The sequence below is a fragment of the Lygodium microphyllum genome, chromosome 26, assembly GCF_053477565.2.
Source record: "Lygodium microphyllum isolate KBCC chromosome 26, Lygodium_microphyllum_v1.1.10, whole genome shotgun sequence".
Lineage (NCBI taxonomy): Eukaryota > Viridiplantae > Streptophyta > Polypodiopsida > Schizaeales > Lygodiaceae > Lygodium > Lygodium microphyllum.
Window position 1 is genome coordinate 29,267,383 of NC_141160.1, and position 18,940 is coordinate 29,286,322.

The window sequence follows — 18,940 nt, forward strand, 5'->3', positions numbered from 1 at the left end:
CATGCCCGCAATTCTTTTTCTAAGCTTTTAAGATTTCATGCTTTTAATGAACCATGCAGCCTTTCCCTAAATACACTCTTGATGAATGAAATTCTTGCGTGTGACGAATGTGCAACATGCAATCCTTTCCTAACTACAATATAGTTAAATGAAATTCATGCCAATTGAAGCTAGAGTTAACCTATTTCATACAAGCTCAAAGAATCATTTCCATGCTTTGCTATTTCCTACGGGTGTTAACGACTTTCCCTAATGAATCATTACAATGAAGATTTGCCTAAAAATGGGACATGCGTTTAATTTTTCCATGTCTAGTCAAAGGTGCACTTAATAATTTCGACCTTATAATGATAGGCAATAGGTTTCTAGGCTTATCACTTTAAAATGCATGACAGGGCAACATACTATCAAGGACGTTAAATGGATAGACAATTTCTTTATACGAAAAATACCAATGATCAATTTCATGTCATGAACTAATTCTAATAACTGCTCAAATAGTCGATTTAATTCCAGTTGCATTTAACTTGACTAGGTGATTTTGAGCAAGCATAGGGGCTTCCTAATCCATGAAGTTATCGTGACTAATGCAATATTTTTGCGTGGAATCAAAATTAGTAAAAACCTGGACTTGTGGGCTCGGGTAGATATCCACATGAATATTAGGAGAAGAACCTCTCGTAGGCGCGACTTGCGACTTCTTGGGGGCCATCGTGGGCGTAGTTATGGAATTTCGAGTTCCCTTTGCCCTTACGATGAATTTGCTCGCCTTGGTATGCAGCCTTGAGATCTTGCCCTTCTCCCTCGTATGCAAGAGATACCTTCATAGAACTGCGGATCTTTTAGTAGGCCGAGCTTGTGAGACTTGGGCTTGAGGGATTTGGAGCTTTGCGAGGGGGTTTGCGAAAAGCCTCTTACAAATGGTACTTGCGGGAATGGAGGATTTATGAGCTTCTTTAGAAAAAAAAACCCCGGTGTGGCTAGGAATGGACTTATGGATGGCTTGTGGGAATGGGGTCTAAGGAAGCCCCCTTAGAAGCTTCCTAAAAGAAGCTTCTAGGATCTTCTCACTACGGACAGCAGCCACATGAAAGAGGGAGAGGGTAATAAGGAAACGACGTGGAAGATTAGGATGATGTTTATGGCAGCTCGGCTGTCAGCGCTGTAGGCGGCGGCGTCCCTTAGTCCGGCAACGATTGGCTTCCACAACAGCAACGTCTCTAGCACAACATCTTCCGAGTCTCTCTACTCCACGCAACACGGCAGCACGACGTCGTCTTCCCAGTCCCCCCTCCTTCGCGGTAGCCTCCTCACGGCCCTTCTGCGGCAGCCTCCTCACGGCCCCTCCGCGGCCTCTTAGCATTTCCCACCACCCCCCTTCTCACCCCTTAGAGGGGGGTATTTATAGGAAGGGGGGTAAGGTCTCCCTCCCCCACGTGGTGCCTGCATGGATCCTCTTCCTCCACCTATCCTATTTCCCAACATAGCCCCCATCCTCTTCCCTCAGCCACGCTTCGGATGGGGGAAAGAGGAAAAAAAAAAATTGAAATAAATCTAATATTATCCTCTTAACCTCCCCCCCCCAAGAGGAGGTTCATACGAGGATATGCAAGTTTCTTTAAACCATTAGTCGTCGTTTCTACCACTATCGTATACAATCGCACTGTCCGTTAAGATAATGCTAACATTATCATTTGCCCGAGACTTCACACAGCCTCGTAACATTTTCAACGAGAATATTACACACTGACATATACTTCAAAGCATGTACCAAGTCATACATAAACCATAGGTATAACCTTTGTCACAAAGCATGCCTGTATAGTTCAATGTCAAGTAAGTGCCAACCAATATGAAGCTCAAATAAGGTTCAAAATACATTCCAAAACCATCCAAGACATTTACCAACCTCCGTATACATCCATGTAATCATATGAGTCACCCGAGAAAAGCACCCATGACATATAGGTAAAGCATACACTAACCAAATAGACTTCAACCCTGGTTATCACAACAATAAATTCACTATCAAAACTAAGTATATCAATCCTCAAATGAAGCTCAAAGCCACCTCAAATCATGGGCATATGATATACCAATGTACTAGCATCAATAGTACACATCAAAGGTGCATATAGAACACCCAAATCATAGCCAAAAGCAATAGGTACATAAAATCCCTGTTAAAAGAGATTTAGCCCTGCTATATACAACAATGGATACACTACCAAACCAAGCTATTTGAATACCAAAATCAACTCCAAATCCAACCCATAACATGGACATAGCATTCTTATACATGTAGATATCACTTCAACATAACCAAGCATCATAAGACCAACAAAGCTGACCATAAAAGCATCAAATAGAGGGCTGCCATATATTTCCAACCAACAAATCTCAACTAAAACAAAGTAAATGAAGTGGTTAAATCAATCCAAAATCAACTCCAAGCAATGATAACATCCCCGAATATTAAGCATCAACCAAGCATAACCGAACATCATCAACCAACAACAATGAGTATAGACATCAAAGATAAGTGTTGCCTTATTTTATGACAGTCTATGAACTGTTATAACAATCCAAAAGTGAAGCTTATCGCTCAAATGGAATGCCAAGAGTGAAAGGATCAATGCCAAGCATCAAAACCAAGTATATAAGTGCTTGTAATATAGCTATCCAATGAAAAAGATATATTGTTAGAGATGAAAAACATGAGCTGCTACTAAAAAAAGGACATGTTCCACAAAACGTGATGTTGCACCAACAAGTTGAGAGCTATGGGGATTGCTCCAACTTACTCGAGAAGACTCCCAAGAAAAATACAACCGATAAGAAGCTCAAACAGAGTAGCTATGGCTACCAACAAGGAGATGACTATTGTAGGTATTCGAATGGAAGTTGAGTGTACCAAACCAAGCTCGAGCTCGCGAAGAAAGCTCTGATACCAGTTGAAAGAAGGTGAGCCCTAAAGTGAAAGCACAAGCGGAAGCAAGAGCTATGGTGGAAGGAGCAAGAGCAAAAGAGAGACACACACAATGTGGAAACTCCAACAATCACAATGTGTGATGAGCCTTCCCTTTATTCAAATGTCTCTGAAAGAATAAAGAATGCAATGACAGTGATGGCCACCCACTGCTTGCAATGTGTAGGTGTAAGTACTATCAATGTAGTAAGACACGAGCGGCTAGACAAAGGCGCCTTTATCCCCAATTAATACTTCCTACCCAATCTACATCTATATAACCAAACAATGTAGACTTGATCCCTTTCTCATAGAACAAGCCAAAGCTAACTGTCCTCTTTATATATCTCAAGACTCTCCTCACAAATGGTTCTTCCCCACAAATAAATGATACTAAGATCAATGCATCACTAGGTGATATGATCATATTAAAAGCTCCCCCCATCAATGCCTTATTGGTGTCCAAGACTCTCAATAAATGCTATTGTCTACTTCTCAACCTTGGCTCATTAAACCCATGCAAGTTTACAATGTCTACTTCATCCTTGGCCCAGTCCATACTTACAATTAACATTCTACCGTCAACATCATCTACATGGAGCTTGAGTCTCGAGTTCCAACATGATCTGATAATTTCAACATGCCCTAACTCTCCATTCCTAGAGCCACTGAAGAAGCAAACAAAATCTCCATGCGTCATGGAATAACCCCTTTTAGCATGCAATTTGTGCTGCTGAGCCATGCTGAGGTGAAAGCTACCTTGGGAGGCCCATCTGCAAAAGAGGCACCGATTCGGATCTGCCCATATTCCTTTGGCATTAAAAGCAACCAGTTTAAGATTTAGCATCAACTACAATCCTATTGGAAGGACCTTCACTCTATCTTCCATACTCTTCCTAATCAAAGCGCCCACCAATAAGTCAGCCACCAACTGCGGGTCGACCTCGATCTGCAGCAGACGGTAACTCTCCTGCAAGTGCGTTGGCTCCTCCACCGCCCTCTTCTCAGTCGACGCCTCCTGCAGCGTCTCTTCATCTCGGTCATACGGAGCTCCCTCTCGTGCATGCATTACCCTTCCTATTCCACCCAAATCAATCACTCACCGTCACCCACACTTTCCTCTGTCATCTTGACATCCTCTTCTGCACATTCTCAATGATCCCTGCTTAAGAGCAAGCGAGCCAAGCTGGTAGCATCATGTTGCAAGCTCTAAATCTCCCAATGGTTTAATAGCAAGTTAACCCCACAACGTCCTTCGTCCTCTCTCTCTCTCTCTCTCTCTCTCTCTCTCTCTCTCTCTCTCTCACCCAACAATGTAAGCTATAATCCATGCTCCTTCTGAACCAATAGCACTCACTTCTCAATTGCTCCACCTCTTTTGATAGCATGTTCCAACACTCTAGTGGAATGGCCATATTCTTTGTGCACAAGCATCTAGAAATGGAAAGAACCACACCTCACATAGAAGCTCAGATCCTCTAGACCCTTATCCCAATCCTATGCCCAAAGCATCAACAATCTACTTAGCTTCAACCTTAATAATCGAGCTCAAAGAGAATAACAAACCCCAAACTAAGCTCTTGAAGAGCAACACCTACTAAAAACCCTACTACCAAGGCAAATCATGGACAAGTACTGTTTGAAACCAACAAAGTAGATGCAATATGTGATTGGATTTAACCCCAAGACCCCAAAACCACTTGGGAGAATCCTCTCCCAACAAGCTTAAGTGCAATAACAAACAATTGCTTTGAAAGGCAACAACATACCCTTTAGAATACAAAACCAGTCAACAAAGAAAAAATTTTACAATACCTCACACAAAAGTCCTTCTTGAAAGATTGATGGAAGCCTTGTGAGATTCCTTGCCCATTGCAAGCACCTCTCATTTAGAATCATTAAGCTTTTGCCTTCTATATGCAAGCTTGAAGAATCACCTAGAAGATAAGTAGTATCTATCACATCACTCATCCCTTCAACGCTCCTCTTGCCTAAGCACAGGCAACATACACGGCAATTCAACAAAGTACACGACATGTTTCTCGTCCTATGTCAAGTTTCCCACCTTCATCAAAATCGACATGCTTGTGCCCTTACTTACCAACATGGCCAGTGACATCAAAATCGATATACAATCTTCAATTTAATATTGCTTGTGCAACTGGTCACGTGCATGATTCTATCAAGTGGCAATGCTTCGTACTACCTAAGCATTGCAATTAGTGGTTAGTTAACTTTCTTCACTATCACTTGCCAATAATTACTAGTAATCTGCATCCGCTTGGCCATTAGTTAAAAGTAGCCTATATTTATAAGCACTGCCACCAACAAGCATTTGGCATTCCTAGAAGCTGGTGACTAGCTTTCATTGTTAACCGAACATTAACTAACGACAATTGTGCTTAGGTAGAGAGCAATTCTCAAACTTATGCATGATTCAATGGAATTCAATTTCTTTAGGTAACCAAACAGTCCGACCGTCCAAAGAAAGTTTCCGTGCAGATTGTAAGTAACTGTATCTATGATTGCAGCAACGATTATACCCAATGTGGGAGATAATAAGACACTTCTAACGGTGGCCGCCTTTGTCTACATTATATTGGCACGATCCTCAAGTTTGGGGTGCAGCCTTGACCTATAATGACGGAATTTGGGAAGAGGATAGGCAGGATTGCTTGTTTGATGGTTGAGTTGGAGACAATAGATGCATGGCTTCTTGAGTATGGAAGACTTCCTTGCAGCTGAGATGGGGTCTTCTCTCCACTCTAAATGTGAGTAGGAAACTTGCATTCAGATGCTTTCATTCTTACATGGCAGGATTGGTGGCCCTCCCGAGCTGCAATGTTTGAGCATCAAAGTGCTTCACCTGTCCAATGGCTTTGCCTTTGTTAGCCCATGTGAGAAACAAAGAAAAGTCTTATAATGTCACAATACATATGCATGTGAAATTTGCCAAAATAATTAAAGCACAGTATCTTTCAAGTGATACTGCTTTAAATAAGCCCCTTCACCTAAAATAGGGGTGGACAATTACCTCAAATGGTGGCAAGAACTTCAACTTGATAGCTGTGAACTTTGCTCCATTGAAGCCATGCTCCTTCTTAGAACCCACACTTGTTCCCCCAATCTTGAGAATGATGGAGCGGAGGCCCTACCAATTTTAAGACAACAAAAAAAGTAAATCAAGCTATCTTCACTAATGAAATGGTGATAATAGGCAATCCATTGTCCTGTGATCAGCATCAGATTTACTCTAAGTTATCACAACAACCATTTGAACCAAGAAAAACCTTGCAATTAGCAATGCATCATCTTGTAATCAGTGTTTTGTTTGTTCAAGTTATAACAGCAAATCTTTGAAAGAAGGAAAAGCTGTATACTACTCACTGCTGGATAACCTCTGATAATCCCCTTGATCTCCTGCCACTCGCCAGGTTTGGTTGTCAGCTCACCAGAATCCCTGCACATATGTGATCATTTAATCCAACATATACACAATAGGATCCTGTTGCATTTTCACCGTCTAGTATGGTTCACCCACAAGCTTGGCACCCCCAAATAGAAACACATGCATAGCTGATGGGTCATATGTTGCTTAGCCGATTGGATTTGTCTCAGTGCATGAAACAAGTGCCTGACGCGGACCACTTGCTGGAGCAATCTATCTTCCTGCCTCCTTGTGTACAAAGCGTAGATTGGACGGTACAAACACACAATTTTGCAACAGATCATAATGTATCTTAGACATGATGCTTATGTTTGTCGTGGCGTGCAGCACAGATTGTTGAGCAATGCTAACTCACCAGCAAAGGATGCCATTCTTGAGGTCATCTCTGAGCAAGACCTGAAGCCGGACCTTGCTATCGTTGCCATGCTTGCCAGCACACCAAGCCGAGACATATATGGGTGGGCTGGAGTCCAAGAACTTCTTAGAGAATGTCATCAGCCCAATGTACTGCTGCACTTTGCCCCATTCAAACGAAGTTGCAAGCACAGGCTTGTCCGGGGCGGCAGGGCATGGCAGGCACCCCACCGGCGGCATCTCACGGACAATGCCATCCCCGCCCCCACGCTGGAACACAGAGCCACCTTCTACAGCCCAGAAGCTGTACTGATGCGAGTCATCGTAGTCGTCATCCAGCGAGCAGATGCGATCAAGAAGGAGGCGGTGCCGGGGCTCCCATGGGCCGATGACCTGCTTCTTGAGAGCATCCACATCCATGTGCAGGACAGGCTCGAAGTGCGGGGAGGCGACAAGGTTCTGGCCAAACACAGCGCTGAAAAGGGCCTTCCATCCGCCGAGGCAGCGAGCGGAGTCGTGGGAGGAGAGGCCACAGCCCTGGCAGAGTTCCTTCCACATGAGGGACTCGCTGGCTATGTCCCTCCATGCTCTGCAGACCAAGCAGCACACCCCTGCTATCTGGGCAGCAGGCAGGAATTGGAAGATTTCACTGTACACTGCATCAGGCAGATGATGGCAGAGCTCAACCATCTCTCTCTCTCTCTCTCTCTCTCTCTCTCTCTCTCTCTCTCTCTGCCCCGTGTAAGTCCCCAAATTTAGTACACACACTCTCTCTCGCTCTCTCTCTCGACTCTGCATTTGATTTTGATTTTGAAGAAAACCTTCGCATCAAGCGCCTCGCTTAGAAATTTGCCTTTGTGGGCGGGAAGGTTTTAAACTTCAGCGTCGGAATGGCGCCCACCCATCCAAATACCCATCGTTTTGAACACACTATGAACAACATCACTACAATTTATAAATTGCAATCATCCGTCTGTACCCATTTGAACACAAACATCATACATGATACATCTATCCCTACCTTCAATGCAACGCCTATGGTAGATGTGCCAGCCAATAGAAGTGCACTTTAGTTTTTGATTGTTCTTTGATGAAGAGACTTCTTTATGCATGTTATTTTGTTTGCACTCCCATAATTTGCTTTGCCTCTTCAAAACAACCTTATATCTTGAATTGCTGCTTTAAATATGCATCAAAACATTCCATATCAAGTGGGGAGAAGAAGATCATGCCATGAGGCCAATCTCTAGCAAGTACAATGTACTCTCATTGGCATGCTACTCAAAAAAGCAAAACAATTTTAGGGGGGGGGAGATGTACATCTCGTACATATCAACTCGAAGATGTGGTTAAGGACCTCCTCGAACTATCAAAAGAGTTCAAACTCTCGAGCTTTGGCTACAAAGTACCAAAATTGGCAAAACCCAACACCTATCAAACTAGGTATTTCTAATTAGGATTCATAGAAACCTTGTAGCACACAACTACTTTTAACTATAGGATGGAAGGCAGCAAGATAGCAAAAGCAATTTGGCAAAGACACACAAAGGTGAAAAAAGTAAAGAGAAGTGCAAATCGAGCAAATGACACGAACCATATAATTTTCGGTCAAAAACCACAATCATACAATCAATTGTAATATTATTTTGAAAGTTGGGCATAGTGCTTGTGCAAGAAGTTGTAATATTTTTCACCAAGTAGAAAGACCTGTAGCTCAACAAGGGCACAAGCACCAACTTTTGTTTCCTTCCATGATAGTCAACGTAATCTAAATATATATGCATAAACTAGGAAAGACCAACCAAAAGCTAAATATGTGAGGTGGGTGCTCAACTTAAGTGGAAGCCCAAACTCCAAACCCCATATATAAAAATCGAAAAGTAAATATATAAGCTCATTGTTAAGGGTGGCAATAGTTAGCAGCATTTATGATGCCAGGAGGCATATTCCACGGTGGATTCCGTGAGGTTTTACGGTGGATTCCATAAACTTAGATGACCGGGGCTCATACGCAAAGAGGATTCTTTGTGCGAGAAGTTGATGGGGACGCCTGTCCTTTTCGGGCGTTTCATTAATTTAGTGTGTACATGGGTGATTCCATAGCGGGTGATTCCGCAAAATGCATATTAAATTAATAAACGTTTATGAGTTTAGAGTGCGCACTCGTAATAAATTAAGGTTAGGATTTATTTCTAACCAGTTGATTTATTTATGTAGCTGAAGACTGCTAGGTATTTACTTTTGTCGGTTTAATTGTGTTATTTTACTAACGATTGTGAATGCTTCAGTTGATGTGTAGAGATAGCAGCAGTGGCGGAGGAAAGCATTGGAGTCTAGCGGGTTTTCGACTTTTGGACTATATTTTGATAGGCGCCACGCCTATATTTTGTTATGTCTATAGAGACATCGATTATTTATTATTATTTTGTATGTGCTTATGCGCCTGGATATGTTATTTCTATTTGGACATTGAGATTGGGCGTGCCAGACACTATGGGCACCGTCCATTAGCTTTATTTTCCTATTTTTGGTAGAAAGCAAACTCAAAAGCTAAAAGCTTGTCATATTTTTGTAATTGGGCTATTTTTGAGCATAAAGATTGGAAATATACATTAAATACATGCTTTGTGAAGCGCTCACACAAGGCATGGGGGAGATTGAACCCAATTTGTCTCTTGTCTCATGTAGTGCTTGCTTTTACATGGGTTTTTGTGCTAAAAAGTAGAGAACTTTGTTCTTGGGGACCTTCCGGGATTCACCACGTGAGCTATCTGCGTCTGATCTACGCTCCAGTGGTATCAGAGCGGAGCAGAGATCAAGGGCTTCCAATCGCTACCAATCTCGGGCGAAGGCGGAGCTCCAGGAACAAACAGCCTCTACAGTCAATCTCGTCGCGAACCGTCGATACAGGCAGACTTCTGGCGATCAAGAACCCCTGTTTCCACTGTCAGATCGCGAGGGACCAAGCTCTGCAGGCGGAGGACCACTCCCTCATCTCCATGAATAAGTCGTGATAAAACAGTAAGAAGCCATATCTATTTCTTCAAAAAGCTTAGTTTAAAAGCTTAAAACAAAGCTTAAGAAGCTTATTAAGCTTCCAATCTTCAAATCGACTTGCAAGAAGGAGCCCCCGAAAATTACGGCGGAAAAAACGGACCCCCCTCCCCTCACGATAAAAAACGGCGGCCTCTGTACTCCATCATTAAGCTCTCTAAGCTTAATCCTTAATACAAAGCTTAAATCATTAAGCTTTCTCTGCAAGTCACACAGATCTGACAAGTCGATAAACTCCGGGTCTCGCACTCCAGAAGTCAAGTTCAGTAAGTCACTTGGAATCAAGTACTGCAAGTTCTGCAAGTCGACCTAAGTCCAGCAAGTCAACAACTCTGCAAGTCTGCTAAGTCTGCAACTCTGCAAGTCAGACTAAATCAGAACTGACTAACGCTTAAAACTCATAGAAGACTTGTTCGTATGCAAAAACTCTGAACTGGAAAGTTGTTCGCAGCAAGCTGTTTTACCTATCTGCAAGTTCGTTGAAGTACTTTCAGCAAACGGAGACAGAAATATTGTAGAATTTCTGAAAATTGAAGAAGAAAATACCCAAAAATACATAGCCTTGTAACCCCAAATTTGAGCTACGCTCATCCCGCTAACTGATTTTGAGTGAGAAAGGTTTGTTGAGTTTTACAGGATGACTACCCCACATATGGATGATCCTATGGCTGAAGACGACCTACCCGAGCCTACCATGGAACAAAAGCTGGATCTTATCATGCTGCAATTGGAAGAAGAGCGAAGAGCTAGGCAAGCCTTGCAAGCGCAATTGACAAAGCTACAAGGAGCGTCCACTGATAAAGAAGAACCTCAAGCTGAAGATCTGATTCGCCGTACCCTCGACGCCACTCTTGAAGCACAAACCATTCGCAAGGAATCCAAGATAAGTAAACGAAGTTTCAAGTTTCGCACTTTCAATGGCATAAGAGAAGGAAAAACTGTTTTATCATTCATTAGCCAGTTTGATGACTATTTCCATGAGAAAACTTATCCTGAGAAAGATAAAATCAAGTGTGTTACTAATCATCTGATAGATAGAGCATCACTTTGGTGGACTGTAGTCCGCAAGAGCATAGAATGTCCTGCTACATGGGAAGATTTCAAGAAGAAGTTCATGAAAAATTTTCTACCACCGCAATTTCATGAGAAGGCTATCAAGCAATGGGATTTACTTCAACAACGCGATCATGAGCCTATTCCACAGTACACAGAGCGTTTTTGGAATGCACTCTTACAGCTACGCATGCTTGAAGACGTACCAGAGACGACACATAAGCGGAAGTATATGTCTGGACTTCTTGGACATTACTACGCTGAGGTGAATATGTTCAAGCCTACTACCCTTGAAGACGCTATCTCCTTAGCTCACGACACTGAAGATAAGTTACGTGGAAGAGACCGACGACCACAGCCATTCCAAGCAAACGGTAATTATGGATCTAAACAATTCAATTCCAATTTCAGAAGGTTTAATCCAGGTCGTTTTTCATCACCATCTTTCTGTTAGATATGATCAATGCCCCACCCTCATTAGGTGCTACCAATGATCCATGGTGCTCAAAGTTGTAAGGCCCCCATTATGAGGAGAAGCCAAATGTGAGCCCGGACATTGGTTGAGTCCTGACTTGTATATCAGATGAGGTCTATGTGACCGGATGGCAAAAAGGTGACTGTTGTGGGTCTAATCTTTGGGTTAGACGGAGTGGTTAAGCTGGTAGCAACTCGAGGCACATTGCATTGAGTTGCGTGGTAAGGGAGTTAAAAGGGGCCCCTATTGTGGGGTCCGGGGGCCGCGGAAGCGGCCCCTGGCTGGGGGGTCCCAGGGGGGCCAGCGGCCCCCCTGGCGGGGGTCCGGGGGCAGCGCCCCCGGCCCGATGGTAAAGGGAATATTCCCTGGAATATTCCCTGGCCGACTAGTGGAGGCTCATATGGTAGGTCGGTCAGCAGGCCGACCTAACGACCTTCGCAGGCTATAAAAGCTAAACCCCTTCGCAGCCATCTTACACTCATCTTTCACCCAGTCAGAGTTGTTGTTCCAGCTAGCCTTAAGCTCTTCACCTATCTTCTGTCTAGATCGCCATCTAAGCTTCACACAGTGGAAGCGCACGGGTGGACAGAGCCATCTTTGTATCAGTTGTTTGGAGTTAAAGAATTTTACTGATTCTCCTCTTATCTGTTGTGTACTCTCTATCTCTTTCTCAGATTCTGTTCGCTGCGCCGTGTAATATTTTACACTTTCCGCAAGAATTGGCCTAAACCACCTGCATTACCATCCACTATCAATCCAAATCCTAAGCCTATCCAACAAGCAAATCCAAATATACCCAGACTCCCAGCCATTGCAAATAATGTGACCAAAGCCAAGCCCATCGTATGCTACAAGTGTCACCAGCCAGGGCATCTCGCAGCAAATTGTCATTCAAAGAAGCCATCAGCACATATCAACTACCTTGGAGCTATGGACGAAGAAGAGCATGAGGATATGCCAGATTTCACTGAAGAAGAAGATGATCCTACTACTACTTCCGACACTTTACCAGGTATGCCTACTTTACATTCATTGTTGACTATGAAATGTATGGTGCATGGAAAAGAAAGAACTATACTGCATGATGACGGTAGTACCCATGACTTTATTTCAGCAAAATTGGTAAAGGAATTGAAATTGCATACAGTACCTACGCACTATCGCATAAAAGGTGCATTTTTAGGCACTAGGTACAATGGCACACAAGAAGTTCAAGATTTAGAAATTCAAATTGGTCCATATATTGAAAGAAGAAATTTCTTAGTTGTCCCATTACAGTCTAGCGACATTATTCTAGGAATGCCATGGAGACACCAACATAATCCTAATATAGATTATTCCACACACACAATGAATATTAATTTTCAAGGAAAATCTATTACATTATTTGGTATGCATGCATCTCATATGTTTCCACTGCTTTCGCATACCCAAGCAAAACGTGCACTACGCAAGAATACTAAATCATATCTCATTTGGGTGAATGAATTGCACGCAAAAGAAAATCATATGCACCCTCAGCATAAGGAATTTCTTGCATATTTTAAGGACTGTTTTGCAGAAGACCTACCACCAGGTTTACCTCCATCACGTCCAGAAGACCATAAGATTGACCTAATACCTGGCACACAACCACCTTGCAAAGCCCCATATAAGCACAATCAAATAGAGCAAAAAGAAATCCAGAGTCAAGTAGAAGAATTACTAAATAGAGGCTTAATTCGACCTAGCAGTTCTCCATTCGGTGCACCTGTGCTCTTAGTCAAGAAAAAGAATAATACTTATCGGATGTGTATTGACTACCGAGCATTAAACAAGATCACTGTAAAGAATAGGTATCCTATACCTAGAGTTGATGACCTTATGGACAAACTGCAAGGATCTTCTATATTTAGTAAAATTGACCTTAAATCTGGATATCATCAGGTGAGGTTAGATAGATCCGACATATTTAAGACTGCATTCAGGACACAGTTTGGCCATTACGAATTCTTAGTTATGCCATTTGGATTAACTAATGCACCTGCTACTTTCAGTAGAATGATGAACCGTATTTTTCTAAAATATCAATATTGTGTGATTGTTTTCTTTGATGATATTTTAGTGTTCAGTCACAGTGAAAAAGAGCATTATCAGCATTTATCATTAGTTTTTCAATTACTGAAAGAAAATCAATTGTTTGCAAATCCTGACAAGAGTGAATTCTTTAAGACAGAAATAGAATATCTAGGTCATATTGTATCAAAAGAAGGAATAAAAGTTGATCCTAAGAAAATTGATGCAATATTGCATTGGCCTGTTCCTAAAAATGTACATGAATTACGCTCATTCCTTGGTCTTGCTAGTTTCTATAGGAAGTTTGTACGTAATTTCTCATTACTTGCTTTACCATTGACCAAACTTCTTAAGAAAGGCATTGTTTATCAATGGACTGAAAACCAGCAGAAATCCTTTGATTTACTCAAACGTGCATTGACCAATGCCCCTGTTCTACAATTGCCTGACTTTAATAGACCATTCTTTCTAGTTGTGACCGATGATAGCGGATCAGGAATAGGAGCCGTGCTAATGCAAGACAACCATCCAATAGCATATTCTAGTTCTAAGCTGAAACCCTCTGAGCTCAAATATTCCACTTATGACAAGGAACTCTTAGCAGTTGTCCAAGCATTAAAACAATGGAAGCATTATTTAATGGGTTCAGAATTCATGATAAAGGCCGACCAGCAAAGCATTAGACATCTACTTAGCCAGCCCCAAATTTCTGACCATCATATCAAATGGGCTTCATTCATTCAAAGTTTCCATCCTATCATTCAATACCAACCTGGAAAAGAAAATGTAGTTGCTGATGCATTGAGTAGAAGACCTGCAATTCATAACATTTCTATCATATCTTTTGATTCTTTGATTGCTATGAAAGACACATATCACCAGGATATTACTTTTCATTCTGATTGGCAAAAATTAGTTCAAAATAATTTCATTCCTGTTGATTCATTATCATATAATGATGGATTCATGTTCTTTGAAAAGAGACTGTGTGTTACTATTCCATTCCGATCTTTTGTTTTGAATGAAATTCATTGTCCCCCATATCAAGGTCATAGAGGTATCATTTCTACATTACGCATGTTAACTGAAGATTTTTATTGGCCGCATATGGATGCAGATGTATCTAATTTTGTTTCTGAATGTCTGATTTGTCAAAGAATAAAGAGACATCATGGTAAACAGTATGGATTATTAATGCCTTTATCTATTCCATCTAAACCTTGGGAACATATATCTATGGATTTCATTACTGGCTTACCAAATACTAAATCTAACCATGACATGATTTGGACAATTGTAGATAGATTTAGTAAGCAAGCATATTTCATTGCATGTAAGAAAACTTTAACAGCATCACAAGCAGCACAGTTATTTTTGAAAACTGTTTTTACTAACCATGGATTGCCGAAAGTGATTATTTCAGATAGAGATTCTAGATTTTGTAATAATTTTTGGATTACACTGTTTGCAAATCTAGGCACAAAGATTGATTTCTCATCTGCATTTCATCCAGAAACAAATGGACAAACATAAGCCACAAATAGCACCATTCTAGATCTTTTACGTGCATACACTATCTCTAAACCTCAGACATGGGATACTCATTTACATTTATTACAGTTTGCATATAACAATACACCGCACACATCTACAAAGAAAGCACATTTTGAAGTTATTTATGGATATAGATTATCTACACCTGTTGCATCTTTGTCTAATAGAATACAAAGTGCCGATGATATTGCTGTTATGCATAACACTATTTTTGATGAAGTAAAGGATATGATTGCTAAAGCCCAACAATCATATACCAAACAAGCCAACAAGAAAAGACAAGCCATGAATTTCAAAGTAGATGATTATGTTTGGCTTAGAATAGAAAAGCGTAGACTGCAAAGTGTAGATAGACATCCAGTTGTTAAATTAGCCCCTAGATTCTACGGACCATTTAGAATCATTCATAAGATTAATGACAATGCATTCAAGTTAGAACTGCCATCCCATTGGAAAATTCATAATACATTTCATATTAGTTTATTGAGACCATTTAGAGGACAATTACCTATCCACCCTGTCTATGAAAACCCACCTTTACTAGAAGAAGAGACTGAAATACTTGAACCAGAAGCCATTATAGACACTGACTACATGACCACTAGAACTGGCCGAAGATATTCTAGATATCTAGTCAAATTTAAGAACCATCCAGTAGAGGAAGCACAATGGATGCACGCTAGAGACTTAAATGCTTTCCCCACTCTGTTAGCTCCACATTGAGCTAATAGCAATTGAGGTCAATTGCTATCCCACCCCGGGGGTATGATGCCAGGAGGCATATTCCACGGTGGATTCCGTGAGGTTTTACGGTGGATTCCGTAAACTTAGATGACCGGGGCTCATACGCAAAGAGGATTCTTTGTGCGAGAAGTTGATGGGGACGCCTGTCCTTTTCTGGCGTTTCATTAATTTAGTGTGTACATGGGTGATTCCATAGCGGGTGATTTCGCAAAATGCATATTAAATTAATAAACGTTTATGAGTTTAGAGTGCGCACTCGTAATAAATTAAGGTTAGGATTTATTTCTAACCAGTTGATTTATTTATGTAGCTGAAGACTGCTAGGTATTCACTTTTGTCGGTTTAATTGTGTTATTTTACTAACGATTGTGAATGCTTCAGTTGATGTGTAGAGATAGCAGCAGTGGCGGAGGAAAGCATTGGAGTCTAGCGGGTTTTCGACTTTTGGACTATATTTTGATAGGCGCCACGCCTATATTTTGTTATGTCTATAGAGACATCGATTATTTATTATTATTTTGTATGCGCTTATGCGCCTGGATATGTTATTTCTATTTGGACATCGAGATTGGGCGTGCCAGACACTATGGGCACCGTCCATTAGCTTTATTTTCCTATTTTTGGTAGAAAGCAAACTCAAAAGCTAAAAGCTTGTCATATTTTTGTAATTGGGCTATTTTTGAGCATAAAGATTGGAAATATACATTAAATACATGCTTTGTGAAGCGCTCACACAAGGCATGGGGGAGATTGAACCCAATTTGTCTCTTGTCTCATGTCGTGCTTGCTTTTACATGGGTTTTTGTGCTAAAAAGTAGAGAACTTTGTTCTTGGGGACCTTCCGGGATTCACCACGTGAGCTATCTGCGTCTGATCTGCGCACCAATTTAAAGCAAGATGGCCAATGATGCATTGATGAGGAGACATGCGCAACAACAATTATGCCCATTGACACAACATGTGGGCAAAGAGAACATAGTAGTTGACAGCAGTCCATAAAAGGGAAAGGCTCATCCAAGCAAGGGTTTGTCCTCATCCTCTTGGTTCATATGTATGGTTGTCGTTCATCAATTGGGTCATTCGACCTACTCTCTGACTAGCATCCAAAGTGTTATACCAGTAGCAAAGTTGATCCCTTCCTCTATGTCCTAAGTCATGATTATTGGTGGCAGTAATGCCCTTTCCTTTTGTATTACATAATTTTCTAAGTCTATGAAGCTATGTTATTCCTCAAGTGTTGTCCCTCTACATTCAAATATTGTCATCCTCGTCTCTGTTGAGACTATTGTATCGGATTCAAATATCAATATGCACTTGCGAGTTCTCATTTGAGCATATTGTCTCTATCTATATATTGTGTTGGTGATGTTTGTTTCTACACCTCGAACACATGGACTGTAGATTAGAATGTCAGTGTCCACCTATGTTGGTTCTCAATATGACTACACTCTGCATTGTGGTGATGATGCTCAGACCTAATTATACTCATTCTTGTGGTGTGCAAACTTGACAGCATGCTTCTTCTTCTTACTTCCATTCTATCTATATGTGCTCCATCTTGAGAGTGAGAGACTTGAGAGGTGAAGCTCCTACCTTGCACGTGCTCTTCTCTTCTTCCCTTTCTTAGGTGATAGGTAGATTAGAGGAGAGATTAGGTGGTCTTTCTTTTTCTTCACGTTTCCTGTCATGGATCGAGTGCTTGCAAATTGAATTGGGAGCTATGGAGTAGAGGTTCTGGATCAAGTACCATCGCACGGATCATGGAACCACCATCAAGCCTTCACTTCATGGTGTTGAGAAGAAGGTGAGGTGGTGAGTTCACTGTACCCTTGTTGGTTTGTTTGTTCTTGCTTTTGTGTGTTTTTAATAAAGAATGGATAGTTTGGAGGATGTATAGGCTATGTGAGAGGTAGTCATCGCCAAATCAAATGAAGTGCTTGAAACAATAAGCATTTCATCAAGTTTGACGTTTGAGCTTACAAAAGCTTCAATATTTTGGTTATGTTGCTAGGACATGACAAAATCATCCATCACAGCAAAGATTCTCTCTATCATACATTGAGATAGAAGCGATATTCCAAAATGGAATAGGAATGTGGACTCTAAAACGGACTAGAAGAAGGGCTCAAAACAAGTCTAAGATAGAGGAGGATGTATGGAATAGGAGAAATTTGAAGAATCTTGCTTGAAAAATTTTATTTGACGTAGAATAGGGAGTTAATGCAACCTAGGAATAAGCCTTAGACAAGAAAAACCATATCCAATTTGGAAAAAAAAAAACTAAAATTTTAATCTTTGTTTAATACCCTAGGGGATGATAAGGGGCTTGCTTGCGAGTTCGCAACAAGGGGTTTGAGAAGCTAGGGGTTCATGAGGATCTATAGTTTTTTGTTCCTTTCCTCTCCATCCTCAATCTCTTCTTACTAGAGGTTTTTGCTTTGACCACTTGACCTTGGAGTGCTTGACCCAGGCAACTCAAATTTGAGGTTCTTCGTTTAAAATCGATCCTATTGGGCTTGGGCTACATCAATTCAGTAGTAAGGCTTTGACAATGCCTTATGACCTTGCAACAATTGAGCTTGGGCTTAAATATTAGCACATGCTTTTGGCCTTTAAGAATTGCATTGGGCCTAAAATAAGTTGTGAAGGCGAGAAGACCTCCGTTATCCCATCAAAGAGCTCGACATATGATGATTCGGACCCAAGTGCATTGATTTTTATGACAAACTTGAGTGAAAGGTCTTAAGTAGAATGCTTAGGTCAGAGAGTCTTACAATAAGGCCAAAAGGCCTTAATGCTCTATATTTGGCCATAATTGCCATTCCCTCCAAAGAAATCCAATCGACTAAATGCATTATGGCCTAAGCTTCATTTTGTTACCTGAGAGCTAAGTACAAAGGCCCAAGCCCCTTCACTAAAAGGAGTCCATCAGTTAAGGCCTATTAACAACTATTAGGCCTATTCTTTTTGTATTATGGTCTTAGTTTAAGAGAAGAATAGAATGACTGAATAAAAATAGCATTTTAAAGGCATTTGGATAAGCTCATCATGACTTGGATGACCCACCCTACACTCCACTCCAATGAATTCTCTTGCTCGGATGACTCTTGTCAATTTGATTGAATACTTTCCATACAGTCCCTAGATCCGCCACCCTATCAAAACTGCCACATAAGCCTTGTACTAGTTGCTAATCCCCTCGCATAGCCATTGCCACCCATGTCTTATTTGCAAG

General features: G+C 41.2%; 1 protein-coding gene across 1 annotated transcript; it reads right to left on the reverse strand.

Moving 5' to 3' along the window:
• Positions 1 to 5,380: 5,380 nt before the first annotated feature.
• On the reverse strand, positions 5,381 to 7,609 carry LOC148013095 (uncharacterized). The gene is made up of 4 exons (XM_087668062.1): positions 6,772 to 7,609; positions 6,356 to 6,428; positions 6,003 to 6,119; positions 5,381 to 5,834 (listed from the first exon to the last, which is right to left on the reverse strand). Exons 1-4 carry the CDS (start codon positions 7,566 to 7,568, stop codon positions 5,775 to 5,777), a joined length of 1,047 nt encoding a protein of 348 aa, XP_087524188.1. The 5' UTR covers positions 7,569 to 7,609; the 3' UTR covers positions 5,381 to 5,774.
• Positions 7,610 to 18,940: the final 11,331 nt, after the last annotated feature.